The sequence below is a fragment of the Stegodyphus dumicola genome, chromosome 4, assembly GCF_044657685.1.
Source record: "Stegodyphus dumicola isolate Sdum_Otavi_A_Nest chromosome 4, ASM4465768v1".
Classification (NCBI taxonomy): domain Eukaryota; kingdom Metazoa; phylum Arthropoda; class Arachnida; order Araneae; family Eresidae; genus Stegodyphus; species Stegodyphus dumicola.
In genome coordinates, this window is record NC_140771.1 from 99,053,635 (window position 1) to 99,070,628 (window position 16,994).

Below are 16,994 nucleotides of genomic sequence, written 5' to 3' on the forward strand. Positions count from 1 at the left end.
TAATTTCTATGTAATTCTTTCAAATAAGGTGAAGATTAATAAATGCATAAATAAAATCAAAGTTACAGAAATTTATATGGGTAACACATAATGACTTTGGAACTTCAAGCAAATCATGTGACACCAAATGTATACCCTTCTACTTTTAAAGTCTGTAGCATATTTTAAGAAATGTATAGAAAATTATTTTAAGAAACATACAGAAAATACTGCAGTTTATATCTTTTCATCATGCTTGTTTTTAAAGAAGGTGAAGAGTTTCTTTCATAATTTCTGAAAATAGGGCAAATAGATATTGAAATTTTAAAGTAACAGACACCAAGTATTAGGAAAAAAACTGAAAGATTTAGGATAGTGTTAAAAATTTCATATAAATCCATTTAAATAAACTTTTTCTACTGTACCTGAATAATAAAATTCTGGTTGTTAGTTTGTTTGCTAAATGAAAATATGTGCGAAAAATAATTTCAACATGAAATGAAAAAAGAAAACTAAATCAGATTTTTGAAAAAAAAAAAATCTCTTCTACATTGCATTTTCATTCACAAAAAGTGTCGGTGTGAAATTTGAGCTCAACAACTTCAACAACTTTAAAGCAACACACATCACGAGTGAGTTAAAGCTTATAAAAATCCTTTTTCACTGCATAATTAAATTACATATTTGATTTTCAGATATGTTAATTTTTCTTTTCCCTTATTAAGATATTAAAAAATATGAATTCTTGCAATCAATGATTTTTATCTTTAATATCCTCAAACCACTCTATGGTTTTTTTCCACACTAAAATTGTTTACCCTCTTATGGATGAAAACATGATAGTTATATTGTAAAGTTTCATTCAAATTTTAAACTAATACATAGACAGGAATGTTTGTGAAAACATAAATGAATATCACTTATTCCTCTTTCCTACCACCATTTTTTTTTTTTTTTTTTTTTTTTTTTTTTTTCCGTTCTTAGGATAAAGTGTGCTAAGATTGCTTGAGCTGCTTCTGCACAAAAGGCTAGAATGAACTTTATAATGAACTAAGTTTCATGTGAATCTCATAAAATATAAAACATATGTTGCTTATTGAAAATAGTAATCATAAAATGTTAAGTTTTAAAAAATCACCAATATTCTATTTACCATTCCATTTTGATTTTACAGGTTGTATGCTACTAAAAATGATTTTTAACAGTTAAGGCTTATTGAAACTTATAAATTTCACTATCATAAATTTTTATAGATGATTTATTTTAGTATTTTCCTAAATTAAAACCAAAATATGCAATAAAACAAACTAGAATGAATGCAGAATATTATGTATATTAAAAAACTGAAAACTTCACTTTCATTCACATTTTACAACTCTTGGATATATTTCAAGTGGAATCAAGAAATTATCTTGAGTGTTGTAATGCATTCATGGAATATATTCTCTTCTGACAATAAATTTATCAGTGCTTCTTATTTCATACTTTGTTTTTTATAATCTTTATTCTTTTAGCTGTTTTATACTCCTTTTTATGGCAGGCACTAGCCATTTTTAGGCTTTTGCCACTACTAAGGCCAGAAATGGTGGTTATTTTATTATTGAGGCACCTAATAGGCAGCCAACTAATAGGTTACCTCCTATGAGGGGACTGAACCTAGGCTCTTCGGTATCGCATTTGGCTCCCCTAACCTATACCATCTGTACTATACCATCTAAACAAACTATACCATAAACTATACCATCTGTACAGCTTAGTTGTTTCATATTACTTTCATATTTATGTAGTGTAATTCCTATATTCCCTTACCCTTGCTAAATAAAAAGCAGGTTATATTCATCATCAAAATAAGGTAAAATTTTTCAATAAAATTTTAATGATTTTTAAAATCTAAATACTGTGCATTAATCAAATACTGATTCATTTATTTTTTTAACTAATATAAAAAGTTCAGCAAAATATACCATCAGTTAGATTATATATTGCATTTAGTTCGCAGTCTTTCTTAAACGTTAGGGGAGGAGGACATATCTGTCTTCTCAATTTTTTTTTTCCCTTGCAAAGCCACAAATTTCTACTCCTTTTTAATCCTAAGAATCTGAATTAAAAACTGTCAGACTGCAGACTTTTAGATTCTTAGAGACTTTTCAGATTGTCATACTTTTAGAGAAATGAAACCTTGATTCAAGACAATGATTTAAAAGCAGCAATAAACATTATGCTTATTACAGGATGTTTTACTATAAAGAGAACTTGATGTAAAAATTATCATATTACACAAGAATATTTTTAATTAAATAAGAGATGGTTTTAAGAAAATTTGCTGTGATATAAAAACATCACTGATAATTATGATTACAGAAAGTTTTACTATAAAGAGAATTTGATAATGTACAAGTTTTTCAATATTATAAAACTTGGTAAATATCAATTATGTAATAAAGTAATGTTATACAAGAACATTTTCAGTTAAACATTTTTATTTACATTATGGGACATTTAGTCCTCAAATTTTCCAGATTTTATTTAATATAAATTTAGCATGAAATTACTACAAAATCAGGTTTCTGGAAAACAATGACATTAAGTAATGCATTAAGATTTGAAAAAGAATAAATGAGTATTCTGCTTGAACAATACACAGAAATAAAAATTACTAAACATATATATTTCAATTATCTATAACTATTACTTTCACAAACTTTCATGTTTTTAAAAACATATGCTAAGTCATCAATTCTAACGTTACTAAGCAGACTTCTGTTGCTGTTCTAATAACTTTTTAGCAGCTTCTTCATCTTGTGCACTCATGGAAGTAAGTTTTTGTCCAATTCTTTCATGTACATCTAAGTATTTAGCAACACATCTATCTAAACAGACACTTTCACCTTTAGCAAGTTCAGGTTCATGGTACTTCGTATCAATGCATTTTTGATGGCATGCCGCAGTCATACGATTATACATATCGGACATCATTTCTATCTCTAAATTTTGTACCAACTGCATTTTGGATGCATCAAGTTTAATACCACTACTAAGTGCCATTTTAAAACAAAATTAGAATATAGATAAATAACAGATGTGAAAATTAAGCACAATAGTAAAATATGTGCTATTTAGGCAAACTTCCTTTTCACTTCATATTCTCCAACATTTGATTTGGCCATGCGTTCTCTTGCTTTCATAGCTTCAACTCGCTGAATTGTGACTAGTTTTTTCACAACAAAGAAGGAAAGGATACCACTAATTGCTAAAGTTGCTCTGAAATAGGAAATTAGGCCATTAAGTCATACAAACTAAAAAATACAAATTAATTTTCAGAATATAAATCTTTATTTATAGCAAACATATCACATTTTCAATAAATATACTATATTGGAGAAGTTAAACAACAAGAATCTGTGTAATCTTTGTCTACACCGATTCTTGTTGTTTAACTTCTCTAATAATTGTTATTCGGCATGTTATTTTAACCTAAAATATACTATATACTAGTTAGAGGGTAAATATGCATTGAAAAGAAAACTGGCATACTTCTAACATATTATCCATTAAAACCATGTACCTATACTTTAAAAAACCCTCTTGTACCATGATACATGAATCTGATTGGACCCTGTACCTGTGTCTTGAAACACAGAAATTTAAAGAGGGGGGGACTACAAACTTTATAATCTTTAACATAATTGTATTTCACTTTAAGAGCATATTATTTTAACTCTATCATTAAAATTTTACTGCTTATTTACAAAAGGCTCATAATTAAAAGCACATGAGTAATGTTTAAATCACACTGCAAGAAGAATAAAAAAGTTAATGAAATTTTCTGTTATTTTCAAACTTAATCTGTAATATTCTATAAATATTGATGAAAACTGCCCTAATTTGCAAATGCACTTGAGTTTCTGGCTATGTCCGAACCACATGGCTCAACTGTCAGTGGGAAAACTGTGTCTTATTATTTCAGTTTGCATCTAATATACACAAAAAATGTGTGAAATAATCAAAAGAAGTAAAACATTTTAATATAAATTTGGAAATCAAAGCAAATGTATCAAACTTCTCACTCTTTTGAATGCTTTCACGGAGTCTTTTCTAAATGCTTCCTAATGCAAGCAACCATTTTCTCCACCTTTATGTAGTTCAGAGTAAAAATGCTGCATTAAAATTGTGTTTCACAATCATTCTTGTGCGCAGTCATCCACACTGTAACTTGCTGATTGTAAACACGTTATTGGAGCTGTTTTGAATAATACTGGCCAACAAAGTGTGTTTTGATACTTCATCAAGTGCTGTTCTCGTTATTCACTTCAAATTTACGAACCCCGTAACGAACGTCAAGACGAAAGAAAATTTGTAACACATTTTTTTAATATTATAATTTATAAAAAAAAGGCTAAACATAACTGAATGGAAGCATAATAGTAAATAACTATTTCAGATTATTTTAATCTATTAAAAAAAGGCTTAACACACCTGAAATTAAATGGGAGGCATAAAATTGTTGGTCATCCAACATAGAGAATATTTCATTTTTTTTGTGCAAACGTCTGTACATAAACTCAGACAAACAAGAATCGAAATGCTGTCAAGCAATGCCCCGATGGTGTTTGTTACGCCATTTAGCACTGCCTGAGAGCCACTCTACTGTTTGTATATGACACCCAGTTTCAGAGTCCACAAAATTGTAGTTGTGGTTGACAGTAAAGTGTTCAAAACCGGCATCTTTCAGTTCATCACATTTATATGATTTCCAGCAATCAGTATAAATAATGCTTCCTTCTGCAATATTTTCCTTCATGATGTTGAATAAGGTTTTCGCCGATCGATCTGGAACAGTGATTAAGAAATATTCATTTGATTGTCTGCATAATCTGCTGAAAACCCACTGTGGTGGAAGAACATGTCCAACATTATTCTTTCTTTTACTGAAAAGGCTTTAGTCTACTTCAATAATTTTGCCACATCTGCCGATTTTCAACTTAGGCTAAGCAGTTAAAGCTGCAGCACACACCTCACACATGTAACTGTTCCAGTCTACAACTGTGTTCTGGCTCATCTTCAGGTGGAGTTCACAAAATTCAATAAATGTCATTTCCTGACACTAAAAATAGATGAACTTAATAGCTGTATGGAAGGATATTTTCGATCCTTCAAACCAATTTTGACTTCTTAATCCTTTCTTCTCATTACAGGTTTCTTTCCTGTACCAACATTTCACTACTGAGTTACCACTAAAGCACAATTTCATCTCTTGGTTGTTTGAACATAATTTTCTATCATAAACGATGCCTTTCCTTTAAAATAATTTTATTGCAGACATTTCATCGATGGGAAATTCCCAAATTGTTAAATCCATAAAAAATTAAAAAAATTAAACTAGTATTTCAATAGAGACTTAAAAATATAGAACTATCTAAACTTATGCAATTTGAAATCAATATGTTTGCTAGATTTGGCACACAGTTAAAGGGTATCAGAAACCCCTATACCGACAATGTTAAATTGGCCATTTTCGATGTACCTTTTCTCAAAATCTGCTGTAGATACAAGTTTGAAATTTCTTCTGTAATTAAAGTATACCTATCTGATTATACTGAAATGAGCTTTTGAAACATTTTGAATTTTAGAGTAAATTACAGGATATTTTGTTAGGCATAGTAAAATTTAACACTTTTCTTACAGAAAAAAATTTAAAATTTTTTTTTTCTAAGTTTATTACAAAAAGCTCATTTCAGTAAATATTAGGGAAAGTAATAAATAAGCCATAAAAAGTTTAGATACCTGTGAGCAGTAGTTCCTGAGAAAAGGTACATCGAGTATAAAAAAGTCACGTTTGGAGAAAAACGCGTTTTTATGTAAAAATCCTCATTGATCAAAGCAGTAGATAACAAATTAAAACTAGATTTTTTTACAGTTCTAATTTTCATAGAGATTAAAGAATGGTATTTTTAGAAAGATAAAAGTGTAGAGAATTTGAAAATGCAAAAATCTGAAATCACAATTTTTTTGAAGATTTTGGGGTTCCAACTCCCCTTAAATGGGCACATACATTTTTGCTGCAATTTTTTACGGTTCCCAAAACGGAGTTGTACCAAAAAAGTTTGGTTAATCCAATGTTTTTTGATATTTTACTGCAGAAAAAAATTTGCTAAAAAATTGTTTACATACAAAGACATTACTCTTTTCTGTTTGGTTCACTCCTCTGTTTTAGGGCAGTTTAATGCGATCAGCTACCACATATAATTTTCCAAAACAAAATGAAGTTATATGAGAAATAATTCTTCAGACTTAGTGTTTAAGACTTAGTCTCAGTTTTTAAGACAGTCACATAATTTTTTGGCAGTTAATACTAGATTCGTGGCTTTATTCTAAAAACACTGGCTAAAATATTAGAAATGACAGAAAAGCTGTTTATTTTCAGAAAAATATAATATTAGTTATGATTTTGACCATTTTAAGTATTATTAAAATAATGGATACTTCCAAAGTGGTAGTCATACAAGGCTTGGTACAACTTTATTTTTATAGCCTCTGCAGATAAACCACCAAATTATGTAAACCTCGTAAAATCATAAGTCTTCTTTCAGTTTAAAATTTATCTAAAAAATGGTGCTTTCACTTCCAACTTGTATTTGCCGAATTTGATGAACAACATAATATCATAAGTGTTTTTTCAGTTTAAACACCGCAAAACAATTTTGACAATCTTTAATTTACCGAGGAGTGAGAACATGCCATATTGATTTTCCAGGAAAAAGATATTTCCTCACAATCGAATACGCATAAATGGCCCTGAAATTAAATTCTATGTAAATGAAAGTATGTGGAGGTACAACTTGAAAAGTTATAAATAAAAGAAAAGCATTCGATCTGACTACTTATTCAGTGGTGCCAGAATTCCTACTGTTGAGTAGAGGAGCCAACATTGCTTAAGTGGTATGATAAACAGCTCAAACGTGGGTCAAAATACTATGATTGACTGGAACAATTTCAAGAGAAGTTTGTTCACTATATTTACTTCAACAACATACAGAATAAATAGGTGGACCTGGAAAAATAGTTGAAATTGACAAGAGTTCATACATGTGACAAAAAAAAAAAAAAAAAAAAAAAAAACAACTGTAATACATTTCAAAAGAAGTTATTTATTTTAGGAACACTATTAGGCCATCACCATCCAAACATCAATATTCATTCGAGCATATAAACAATAACATCCAAATGCATGTTTTCATAATTTGAAAATAATGAATCAGTCTATTTAGTGACATTAAACTCCCCAATTCACAAAGTAAAATCCAAAACACATACACAGAAAATAATTCCTTTCTTCAACAGTTTAGAGAACAAATGATTACTATGCATTTAATCAAGAAGAAACCTAACTTAGGGGAGAAAAAGACTGATGCTGAAATTACTAGTTTATTATTATAGGGAGCTTGACTTAGGTATTACCTTTAACGGTGTTTCACTACAGAAAAAGGATTCTTTGTTGAAAATGAGTCTCTTCATGAATACATTTTTTAACCCGGAAGCACGCACGCTCTTTTGAGTTATACGAATGTGCCCCCTGGGTCTAAAAGACCCAGCTCGTGTTTTTTGAAGAAAAAATTGTACTTTTCAGGTAAACTGTTACATTTATACCAAAATACGAACAGCTTTCGTATTGGTCCTTTTGGCGATTTTTTTATTTGGGGACAATCGTTTGCCACCAAGATAGACCCGACTTAAAGGATTGGAAAAAAACGGCGGATTGTCAACAAAATCTGTTAAGGATATCTAGACTAAATAACCATCTTAAAAAATAAACTCTTGATTAGAATACTGCAAAAAAAAAAAGTCTTTCTCAAATTTTCAACATTTCTACTGCTATGATAAATTCTTGAAACAATGCCGTAAATGAATTTCTGGCAGTGATTGTGTTATGAGTAGTGAAATTTACAAAAGTTAATATTTTAAATTACAAATTATAATATTAAATATTAATTAAAATTTGAAGTAGTCAATATTTATATTGTATTATATTAGTATTTAGCTAATATTTTAACTTTACAAATGGTTAATTTTTATGTTATGAGTAATGAAATTTACAATATGTTAATAAATCCATTTAAAGCTAGTACAGTCAAAAGTTGTTTATTCGGACACCCATAATCTGGACCTCAAAGCTACAAACTTTCTGTGCATGCATCACATTGATGCAAGACCTTTACGGCTGCGAATATGCGTGTGTGCATGCACATAATCCATATGCGCATGCACGTTTAATGTATAACGAACAGTATAAGCTAAGCTAAAATTATCTAATTCAGTTCATGTTTCAGATTGCATTATTCCTTAATCTTCGAATTGGATCCGGCTTATTATTTTTTGCAGAATGTTAGAGCAATTTTATAAAAGTAAGCTTGAACTTTCAATTATATCAAATAGAATTTCCGATATATATTCACTAATATGTAAGGATCTACAAAGCGAAAGTATGTTTCGAAGTCCATTAAACAAAAAGTGAAATTGCTGCAAAAAATGCATAAAGGCATATCCTTCGTTTCTCTAACCATTCCGAAATCTGTTTATCAATTTCACACTGCTCTGCGGCGGAGGGGGGGGACGCCGCGGAGCACAATGAATTGGAAGTTGATCTGTCAGCACTATTCTTATCTTCAGGGTAGATGTTTTTATTTTATTTGCCTTCTAATTCCTTACTAAATGTAATATTTCATCTCGATGTACTCCGTCTTTGATATGATTTAAATCAAATTCCTCGTCATTAGAATTTGCTTCCAATAGTGAAGAAAGTGACACAGAGGTTATTGAAAACGAAAAAATTTTGATTGACAAATTAGTTGGTATTCTTGACACAGCAATTATAGGACTTGAACAGCGGAACTTTGTAACTGAAGAAGAAATTAAGGCTAATCTTTGGAATACGGTAACAGGTAGTTTGGCGACATTTTGGTGAGGCGATAAAAGTTACTAGCTAGGACTTTAGTAGTGTACATGGATAAAGTCAAGAGTGTGTGCAATGCACACTCTTTACTTTATTTTTGTGCAATTCTGGGATTTTTTTTAAGTGAAAATAGGTCGACGTGTACATGGATGATACCGTGTATGTGCAATTCTTAAAAACGCGGCAAGCAGTTTGCAATTCTGCACTTTCTCCCAATTTCGCACCTAATCTTCGTCATGATTAAGCATTTTTGTTCCATAAATGTTCTAGTATAAGCGTAATTCGGCTAGCAGATTGCTGGAAAAAATGTTGAGTAAAAAAAAAAAAAAAAAAAACATGCCTTTACTTCATGAAAACAAAATGGTGTCCAAAACAAAACTAGCAGGTTGCTGTAGCAGGGTTGGTTGCCAAATTTTCGCCAAAAAATTGCCAAGTTACCATAATTCAAAGATTAACCGAAATTACGCCTGTTTATAGAATTAAAGAGAAAGTATTATAACATAAAACGAAGCAACTTAAACAACTTGCATTGAAAGAAATGTTTAATAAAGTAAACAAATAAATATTAAGCTTTTTTTTTTTTTTTTTTTGTAAATTTTGATACCCTTTAGATCATAATTGTTCTTTATTTCATAAATTACGGTTTCATATTTTTAATTTTTTAACTTCTGCATGCCATCTTACCAGATTTAAACTGATGATCTATAATCCGGGATTTCACGCGGAATCCGGAATCGATAATCCGGATTATAGATCATCGTTAATCCCGACAAGTCCGGATTAACGACTTTTGACTGTATAATGTTACATTAGTTGTTTAGATTCTGTTATTAAAAGTAAATAAAAAATATCTCATTGATTTTTGAGGGAAATTAAATTATAATGAGTAAATTTTGTACCAGTGTTAGAAATACTTTTTATAAATTAAATTTTGTAAATAGTAATAATATTACGATATGTGTATTTTTTATTCACTCAATTTATTACAAGTAATTTATGATTATAATTTAAAAGCTAAAATTAAATTATCATAATGAGTAAATTTTGTACCAATGGTAATAATACACAACAACAATTGTCGTAACTGGTGATTTCTGTGAAAGATTAAAATAGTCATTGGAATCCACTAGTAGTGACCACTGAACACTGGATAAGCCACTTAACACTGGTAGTTCAGACTGGCTATATGGTAGTTTTTGGGGTTTTCCTTACATGTAATGTGCCAGTTTCTCTTAAAAAGTCTTTTATGAAGGCATCCTTCGGCTGATCTTTAGAATATGGTAACTGGTAGTTTGGCGACATTTTGGAGGCGATAAAGGTTGTACTCAGTTCCTATTACGCATTATTTTGTGTGAGGGAAATGAGAGATCATGGGATATGTCATGTGATATTAATGGACGAATTATGGTTCTTTAATCGGAAAAGGGGGGAAATCGGGAAAAAATCTGGAAATTTTGTATTTGGCTTTATTCTGTGTTGTGCGAAACAGCGTTCGTTAATTTTTGGATCCCATGGCCCTAACTAAAGTGAATTCGAAATGGGTATTTAGTGGGATTGAAAGGGGTAGTAATAAGTGTTTCTTTAAGGTTGTGCGAGATAGAAGTAAAGATGTTTTATTAAGTTATTTATTTTACCTGGTACCTTGCTGTGAACTACAGTCAAAAGTCGTTAATTCGGACACCCATAATCTGAAATGATCTATAATCCGGACCTCAAAACTAAAAACTTTCTGCGCATGCGCCGCCTTGACACATGCGCATAGGCGTTTACGCGTGCACGTAAGACATTACGACTGCGCATATGCGTGTGCGCAAGTGCAGAATACGTTTTCGCGTGCACATTTAATGTATAACGGACGGTACAAGCTAAAATTATCTAATTATCTATTTCAGTTAATGTTGATGATTGCATTGTTCCTTAATCTTTGAACTGGATCCGGTTTATTACTTTTTTTCAGACTGTAAGAGCAATTTTATAAAAGCAAACTTGAACTTTCGATTATATCAAATAGAATTTCCGATGCTGGTGCTCCCAAAGGATCTACAAAATGAAAGTATGTTTCGATGTCTATCAAACAAAAAGTGGAATTGCTGCAAAAAATGGATAAAGACATGAAGAAGGTGACAGAGAGGTTAGTGAAAACGAAAAAATTTCGATTGACGAGTTAGTCGGTATTCTCGGCACAGCAATTACGGGACTTGAACAGCGGAACTGAACAAGAAATTATGTCTGTTTATAGAATTAAAGAGAAAGTATTATCACATAAAACGAAGCAACTTAAACAACTTACATTGAAAGAAATGTTTAATAAAGTAAACAAATAAATATTAAGCTTTTTTTTTTTTTTTTGTAAATTTTGATACCCTTTAGATCATAATTGTTCTTTATTTCATAAATTACTGTTTCATATTTTTAATTTTAGAATTTCTGCATGCCATCTTACAAGATTTAAACCGATGATCTATAATCCGGAATCGCCGAAGTCCCGACGAGTCCGGATTAATGACTTTTGACTGTATAAGTATGATTTTAAAGATCCTGAAATAGGCACACATACGCTTGCTTTTTATTTAGCGGAGGAAATAAGAAAAGTTAATCGGACACGTAATCAAGATTCTGAAGAAGATTAGGTAAGTTAGTATTTTTAATTATTTGAAGATATTATTTTTATGCATTGTTCTAAATGTAAGGTGGAAGTAAAGTAATTTGGTATTATTGGGAAAATTGTTATTAGCAATGATTTAGTTTAAAGTAATTAGGATTGTAAGCTAATTTTTATTAATTTAATGTATGTGCTTATTTATATTTTAAGTAGTGTTTTTGAATTTAATTATATTTTAATTAAATGATTGTTATTTTGTGAATTTTATGTTTGTAGGAATTTGGTATACATTTTAGTTGAAGTAAACGTGCATGGAATAAATTTAAATATTTGACACTAAGTATTTGTAATGTTTGTGGTATGAATTCGTTGGTGACGTTTAAAATATAATAGATAATTTAGAGGTAAAACTTTTTGGATATTTTATTTATTTTATACGTGAAAATGTTCATATTTGGAAAGGGTATATACTTTTTCGTTATTAGGTAATTTCATATATGTTCTTTTTAATAGGTTTAAAGATTCAGAAAATTGTCATGAATTTTCGTGAAATTTTTCTAATTTATGAGAAAAAAGGAGTGTACATGGATATGGTGAAGAGTGTGCGCAATGCCATTTTTGTACAATTCTGGGATTTTTTTTTAAGTAAAAATAAGTCAACGTGTACATGGTTTAGTGCTATTTTAATTAAATGATAGTTATTTTGTGAATTTTATGTTTGTAGGAATTTGGTATACGTTTTAGTTGAAGTAAACGTGCATGGAAATAATTTCAATATTTGACACTAAGTATTTGTAATGCTTGCGGTATGAATTCGTTGGTGACGTTTATAATATAATAGATGATTTAGAGGTAAAAGTTTTTGGATATTTTATTTATTTTATATGTGGAAATGTTCATATTTGGAAAGGGTATATACTTTTTCGCGATCAGGTAATTTCATATATGTTCTTTTTAACGGGTTTAAAGATTCAGAAAATTGTCATGTATTTTTGTGAAATTTTTCTAATTTATGAGAAAAAAGCTGTGTATATGGATATAGTGAAGAGTGTGCGCAATGCCATTTTTGTGTAATTCTGGGATGTTTTTTTAAGTAAAGATAAGTCGACGTGTACATGGTTTATGTGTATGTGTTATTTTGAAAAACGCATAAGGAGTATGGTATTGTACACTTTTCCCCAATTTTGCAGTGAATATTTGTCATGATTAAGCAGTTTTGTTAGATAAAATTTCTAGCATAAGTGTAATTCGGCTAGTAGATTGTTGGAAGAAGTGTTCAGTAGATAAAAAGAAAAGAAACATGTCTTTACTTCGTGAAGACAAAATGGTGGCGGGAAAAAAAAAATAGAGGGTTGCTGTAGGAGAGTTGGTCGCCAAATTTTCGCCAAGTTACCATGATCTAAAGATCAACCCATCCTTCTTCTGCTAGCCTGCATATATATTTATTTTCTATTCATAAATACTGTTCTCTCTTTTTATTTCTTAATTTTAAATCTTATTTCTGAAGTGAAGAAGTGTTGCAACTATAAATTGAAAAATATGGTCAATATGTTTTCAAAATCCTGCTCAATTTTGGACAGCATTTAAATAAAATAAATAATTTGTATATGTTGCAAACTAAAATGCATTACATTATTTCATGTAGTGAATAATTAATCAGGGAACAAAGTATAATGTAAGGTTCCTTTATTTTGTAACCAGAGTTATTTTTTGGATCTTTACTGTCATTTTCCCCATCTGTTTTCCCACCAGAATCCAAATAACTTTTTAGTTTGTAAAACTGTGTTTTGCCTTCGAGGCCACGTTACTAGGTTGCTAGATAAGATTTGTAGTCTTTAGTCTTTTATTATAACTATGGTAACTTGGCGATTTTTTGGCGACCAACCCTGCTACAGCAACCTACTAGTTTTTTTTTTTTTTTTGGACGCCATTTTGTTTTCACGAAGTAAAGGCATTTTTTTTTTTTTTTCACTCAACATATTTTCCAACAATCTGCTAGACGAATTACGCTTATGCTAGAACTTTTATGGAACAAAAGTGTTTAATCATGACGAAGATTAGGTGCAAAATTGAAAGGAAGTGCAGAATTGCCCACTGTTTGCCGCGTTTTTAAGAATTGCACATACACGGTATCCATGTACACGTCAACCTATTTTCACTTAAAAAAACATCCCAGAATTGCACATAAATGGCATTATGCACACTCTTGACTTTATGCATGTACACATCGACCTATTTTCACTTAAAAAGTCAAAGAAAATTGACACAAATCCAATTCTTCTTACTCTTGTAAAAAGCACCAAACGAATAAGTGGGCGATTCTGCACTTTAGCAGCGAAATTGTTAGCTAAAATCACAATTGTAATTTTCCGGAAAATGTCATATTACTTGTCTCATGATCTCTGAGACAAAATAATCTGTGATTCGAACTGTGTACTTCTCAGATTATTGCTAAAGTCCTAGCTAGTAACTTTTATCGCCTTACCAAACTGTCGCCAAACTACCTGTTACCATATTCCAAAGATCAGCCCATTTCTTTCTTATAGGATAAATTATGTGACATATTTGCAACTTTCTGTGCTACCACAAATGAACTACGTTACAGAATGCAAATACGTGCAGTGCATCTGAAAGACTCAATCCTGTCAAAACAAAACTTCGAATCAAATTTCCGGCAAAAAAACTTCAGAAACATAAAGACAATGGCCTTGGAGGAGACTACACTGAACCACAACCGCTTGGGAAAAATAGGGACGTTTCTTTAATCGGGCGGATCCATTGGAAACAGCGTGCGCTCTCACAGGTTAATAACATTCAGTCTGCATGATGATGTTACTGTATATGCAGATTTAAATAAAAGCCTTTTATAAAATCTGCACTTGAATATCATACCCCAAACTTTTATTGTCAATGATGAATGCTTTAATTCTTTGGATATATATTTCTTTCCAAGGCTTAAAGAAAGATGCATATTAAATAGCCGAAAGTATAATTAAATAATATTTACAATATTAAATATTTCTAGTAATAACAATAAACCTATTTAGATTTTGATTAAAAGTGAACTGATTTAAATTTCAATTAGTAATACAATTTAGATTAACCAATGTGAATTACATAATTAAGTAGAGAATGTTTCTACAATTTATTAGTAATTAAATATTTTGTATCATCTAGTTCAAGAAAACTTTTAATTGTAAAATTATCGAACTACTGGAGTCTTCAAATAGATTGCATATTCACTTAACCAAACTTATAAATCTTCTCCTTACTAGCACATAATAAACCAACAGAGTGTAATTTCAATTATAGTTGGTAGGCAACAAGGAAACTTTCAAAGTATGATTTAATTATTTTAGAAATTACAAAAAATAAAAGAGAAGGCTGCCAGGGGTCGAGTCACAGAAAGGACTCCATATAGGCTTAACCCGTGAGCACATGCTACAGGTATTCTTGACCTGAGGTTTTCTAATGTTCACAGATATTTTATGAATTTCTCAAAACTTTCACCTGTCACTTTTGATACCCAATTGGGTAGTCTAGTAAGGATTCCTGCGTCAATTTTATCCAATACACGTGCTAATGTTCCTCAGTCATTTTACATTATAAATCTGACCGAGTATGAATGAAGGATGCAAGATCTTGCAAATGCTTCGACAGACAAGGAAACTGTTTGCATACACAGTTGTCAAGTGAGGAAAGAATTAGATTAGCTCCAATAAGAAATGCTTTTGAAAAAATAATAATTTTTAAAAAGTGTATTGCATTTCTGAGTATTGCCTTATTGATGAAACACTAAAAAGAGATAATAGTTTTGGCAATACATCAAAAGCAAACCAGCAAAATATGGCATAAGAACTTTTGCTATCTGTAATGCTTATACTACCTATAAATTCAACAAGGAAACTAATCATTTGTAACAAACAAATTACTTGAAGGAACTTGCTTAGCATCCCTTGATAGATCAGAGAACACAAATACACTACAGAGTATTAGAACTAACTATGAAAGGATTCTAAGTTTACCAGAGAACAGACCAGGGAAACTTCCGAAGAAATCTCCAGCTCATCATGGATGTGAAGAGTGCCCAAAGAACGAAATCTGATGAAGAGGTTTCATCTGTTTGTGAAGAATGCAATAAATCATAAAACCCATCCATTCATTATATGTTGGAGTTGTTTTACCAAAAAAAAAAAAAAAACGATAAAAATTATTTCGGTGATTAAAGAAAATATTTTGAGCATAAACAAGAAAGTTAAATAAATCTGCCAACTGAATATGAATGCTCAGTAGTGAAAATCTAAGACTTTTTCACTCAAAATGTTCCAAAACAAACATGATTCAAATTTTCCTGCAAGAAAAATATCCTGTGAATTAAATGTTTCAAAATGGTAGACAACAAATGTTGAAATAGAGATACAAATTCAAAGATAAATTTAAATTAGTTTTTCTGGCTTTGAAAATTGATTTTTAAAACAAATAATACACACTGATGCTTAAAATATTCAAATAAACTGTTTAGGTATTTTTTGTTTAAAATGCCTACATCTTACTAAGAAGCTAGAGGTAAAATTAGGGTCAAATTGACCAGGCGCGTGTGGTAATGTCATAGAAAAGGGAGCGTGTGCTAAACGGTTAATAAGACTATTAAGATTTTTTGAAGACTATTCTGTTGTTATCACATATAAGAAGTAAAAATTATGTCAAGTATGAAAGAAATTGCAGAGAGTACGTTTCCAAATACGCCTAATACGAAACGCAATAATAAAACTCGGAGAGAAATTTTACTTTTACAATAATGCAATAGAAACTGAAGAATCCCCAGACGAAGAAAATTTTTATACTCACCCTATAATATTAATTTTTGTAAGTTTGCTTAAAGCCATCTACACCACGTTATGCAAGAAACCGCAGTTACAGTTACAGTGTAATTTATTCCTCCTTTAACAGCAAACAACGTTTTTAGGCGCGACTCCAAGTACAACGCTTGTCATGGTAACTAGTCTTGCATTGCAAAACCGAACATCTTCTAACCGATTTTGAATAATCTTCGAACGTCTCGTTTACGATCTAGGGCCCTAGTTTGGACACCGTCGAAACGGAGGAACAGGTCGTTTTTTGCGATCTACTCAACAACGAGCGAGTCTCGATCATTGCAGCATGGAGGTAGGAAGTAAGATGCAGTCGCCCTAAAAAAGTTTCTCCGTACCCTGCTCTGAAACACCGGCGATTCCTACGTGGTGACCAAAACATTGGGTCATTTACCATTGAGTTCTATGGGATTTGACGCGTTCGGATGTAAATATTTTGTAATTACGTCGTAAATATACATATAAATGTATATATTTTCTTTTTCTACAACACTTCAGAGTCCTAAGTATGTGAAAACAACATATTTTTAAACAACATTTCATTCTGAACGGAATTAAATGCTATACTTTTCACAGGACAGTTTTCTCAGAA

The 16,994-nt window shown here is 30.7% G+C and overlaps 1 protein-coding gene across 2 annotated transcripts; it reads right to left on the reverse strand.

The window, feature by feature from the left end:
• Nucleotides 1-2,441: 2,441 nt before the first annotated feature.
• Nucleotides 2,442-16,537, reverse strand: LOC118191303 (mitochondrial import inner membrane translocase subunit Tim10-like). Of its 2 annotated transcripts, none has more exons than XM_035362107.2 (2): nucleotides 6,861-7,029; nucleotides 2,442-3,240 (listed from the first exon to the last, which is right to left on the reverse strand). In XM_035362107.2, the coding sequence occupies exon 2, from the start codon at nucleotides 3,022-3,024 to the stop codon at nucleotides 2,728-2,730; it is 297 nt and encodes a 98-aa protein (XP_035217998.1). In that variant the 5' UTR covers nucleotides 3,025-3,240; nucleotides 6,861-7,029; the 3' UTR covers nucleotides 2,442-2,727. The 2 variants fall into 2 exon arrangements, with proteins under 2 accessions (XP_035217998.1, XP_085671385.1); XM_085815259.1 differs by lacking the exon at nucleotides 6,861-7,029 and adding an exon at nucleotides 16,380-16,537 and having other exon boundaries at nucleotides 2,945-3,240.
• Nucleotides 16,538-16,994: the final 457 nt, after the last annotated feature.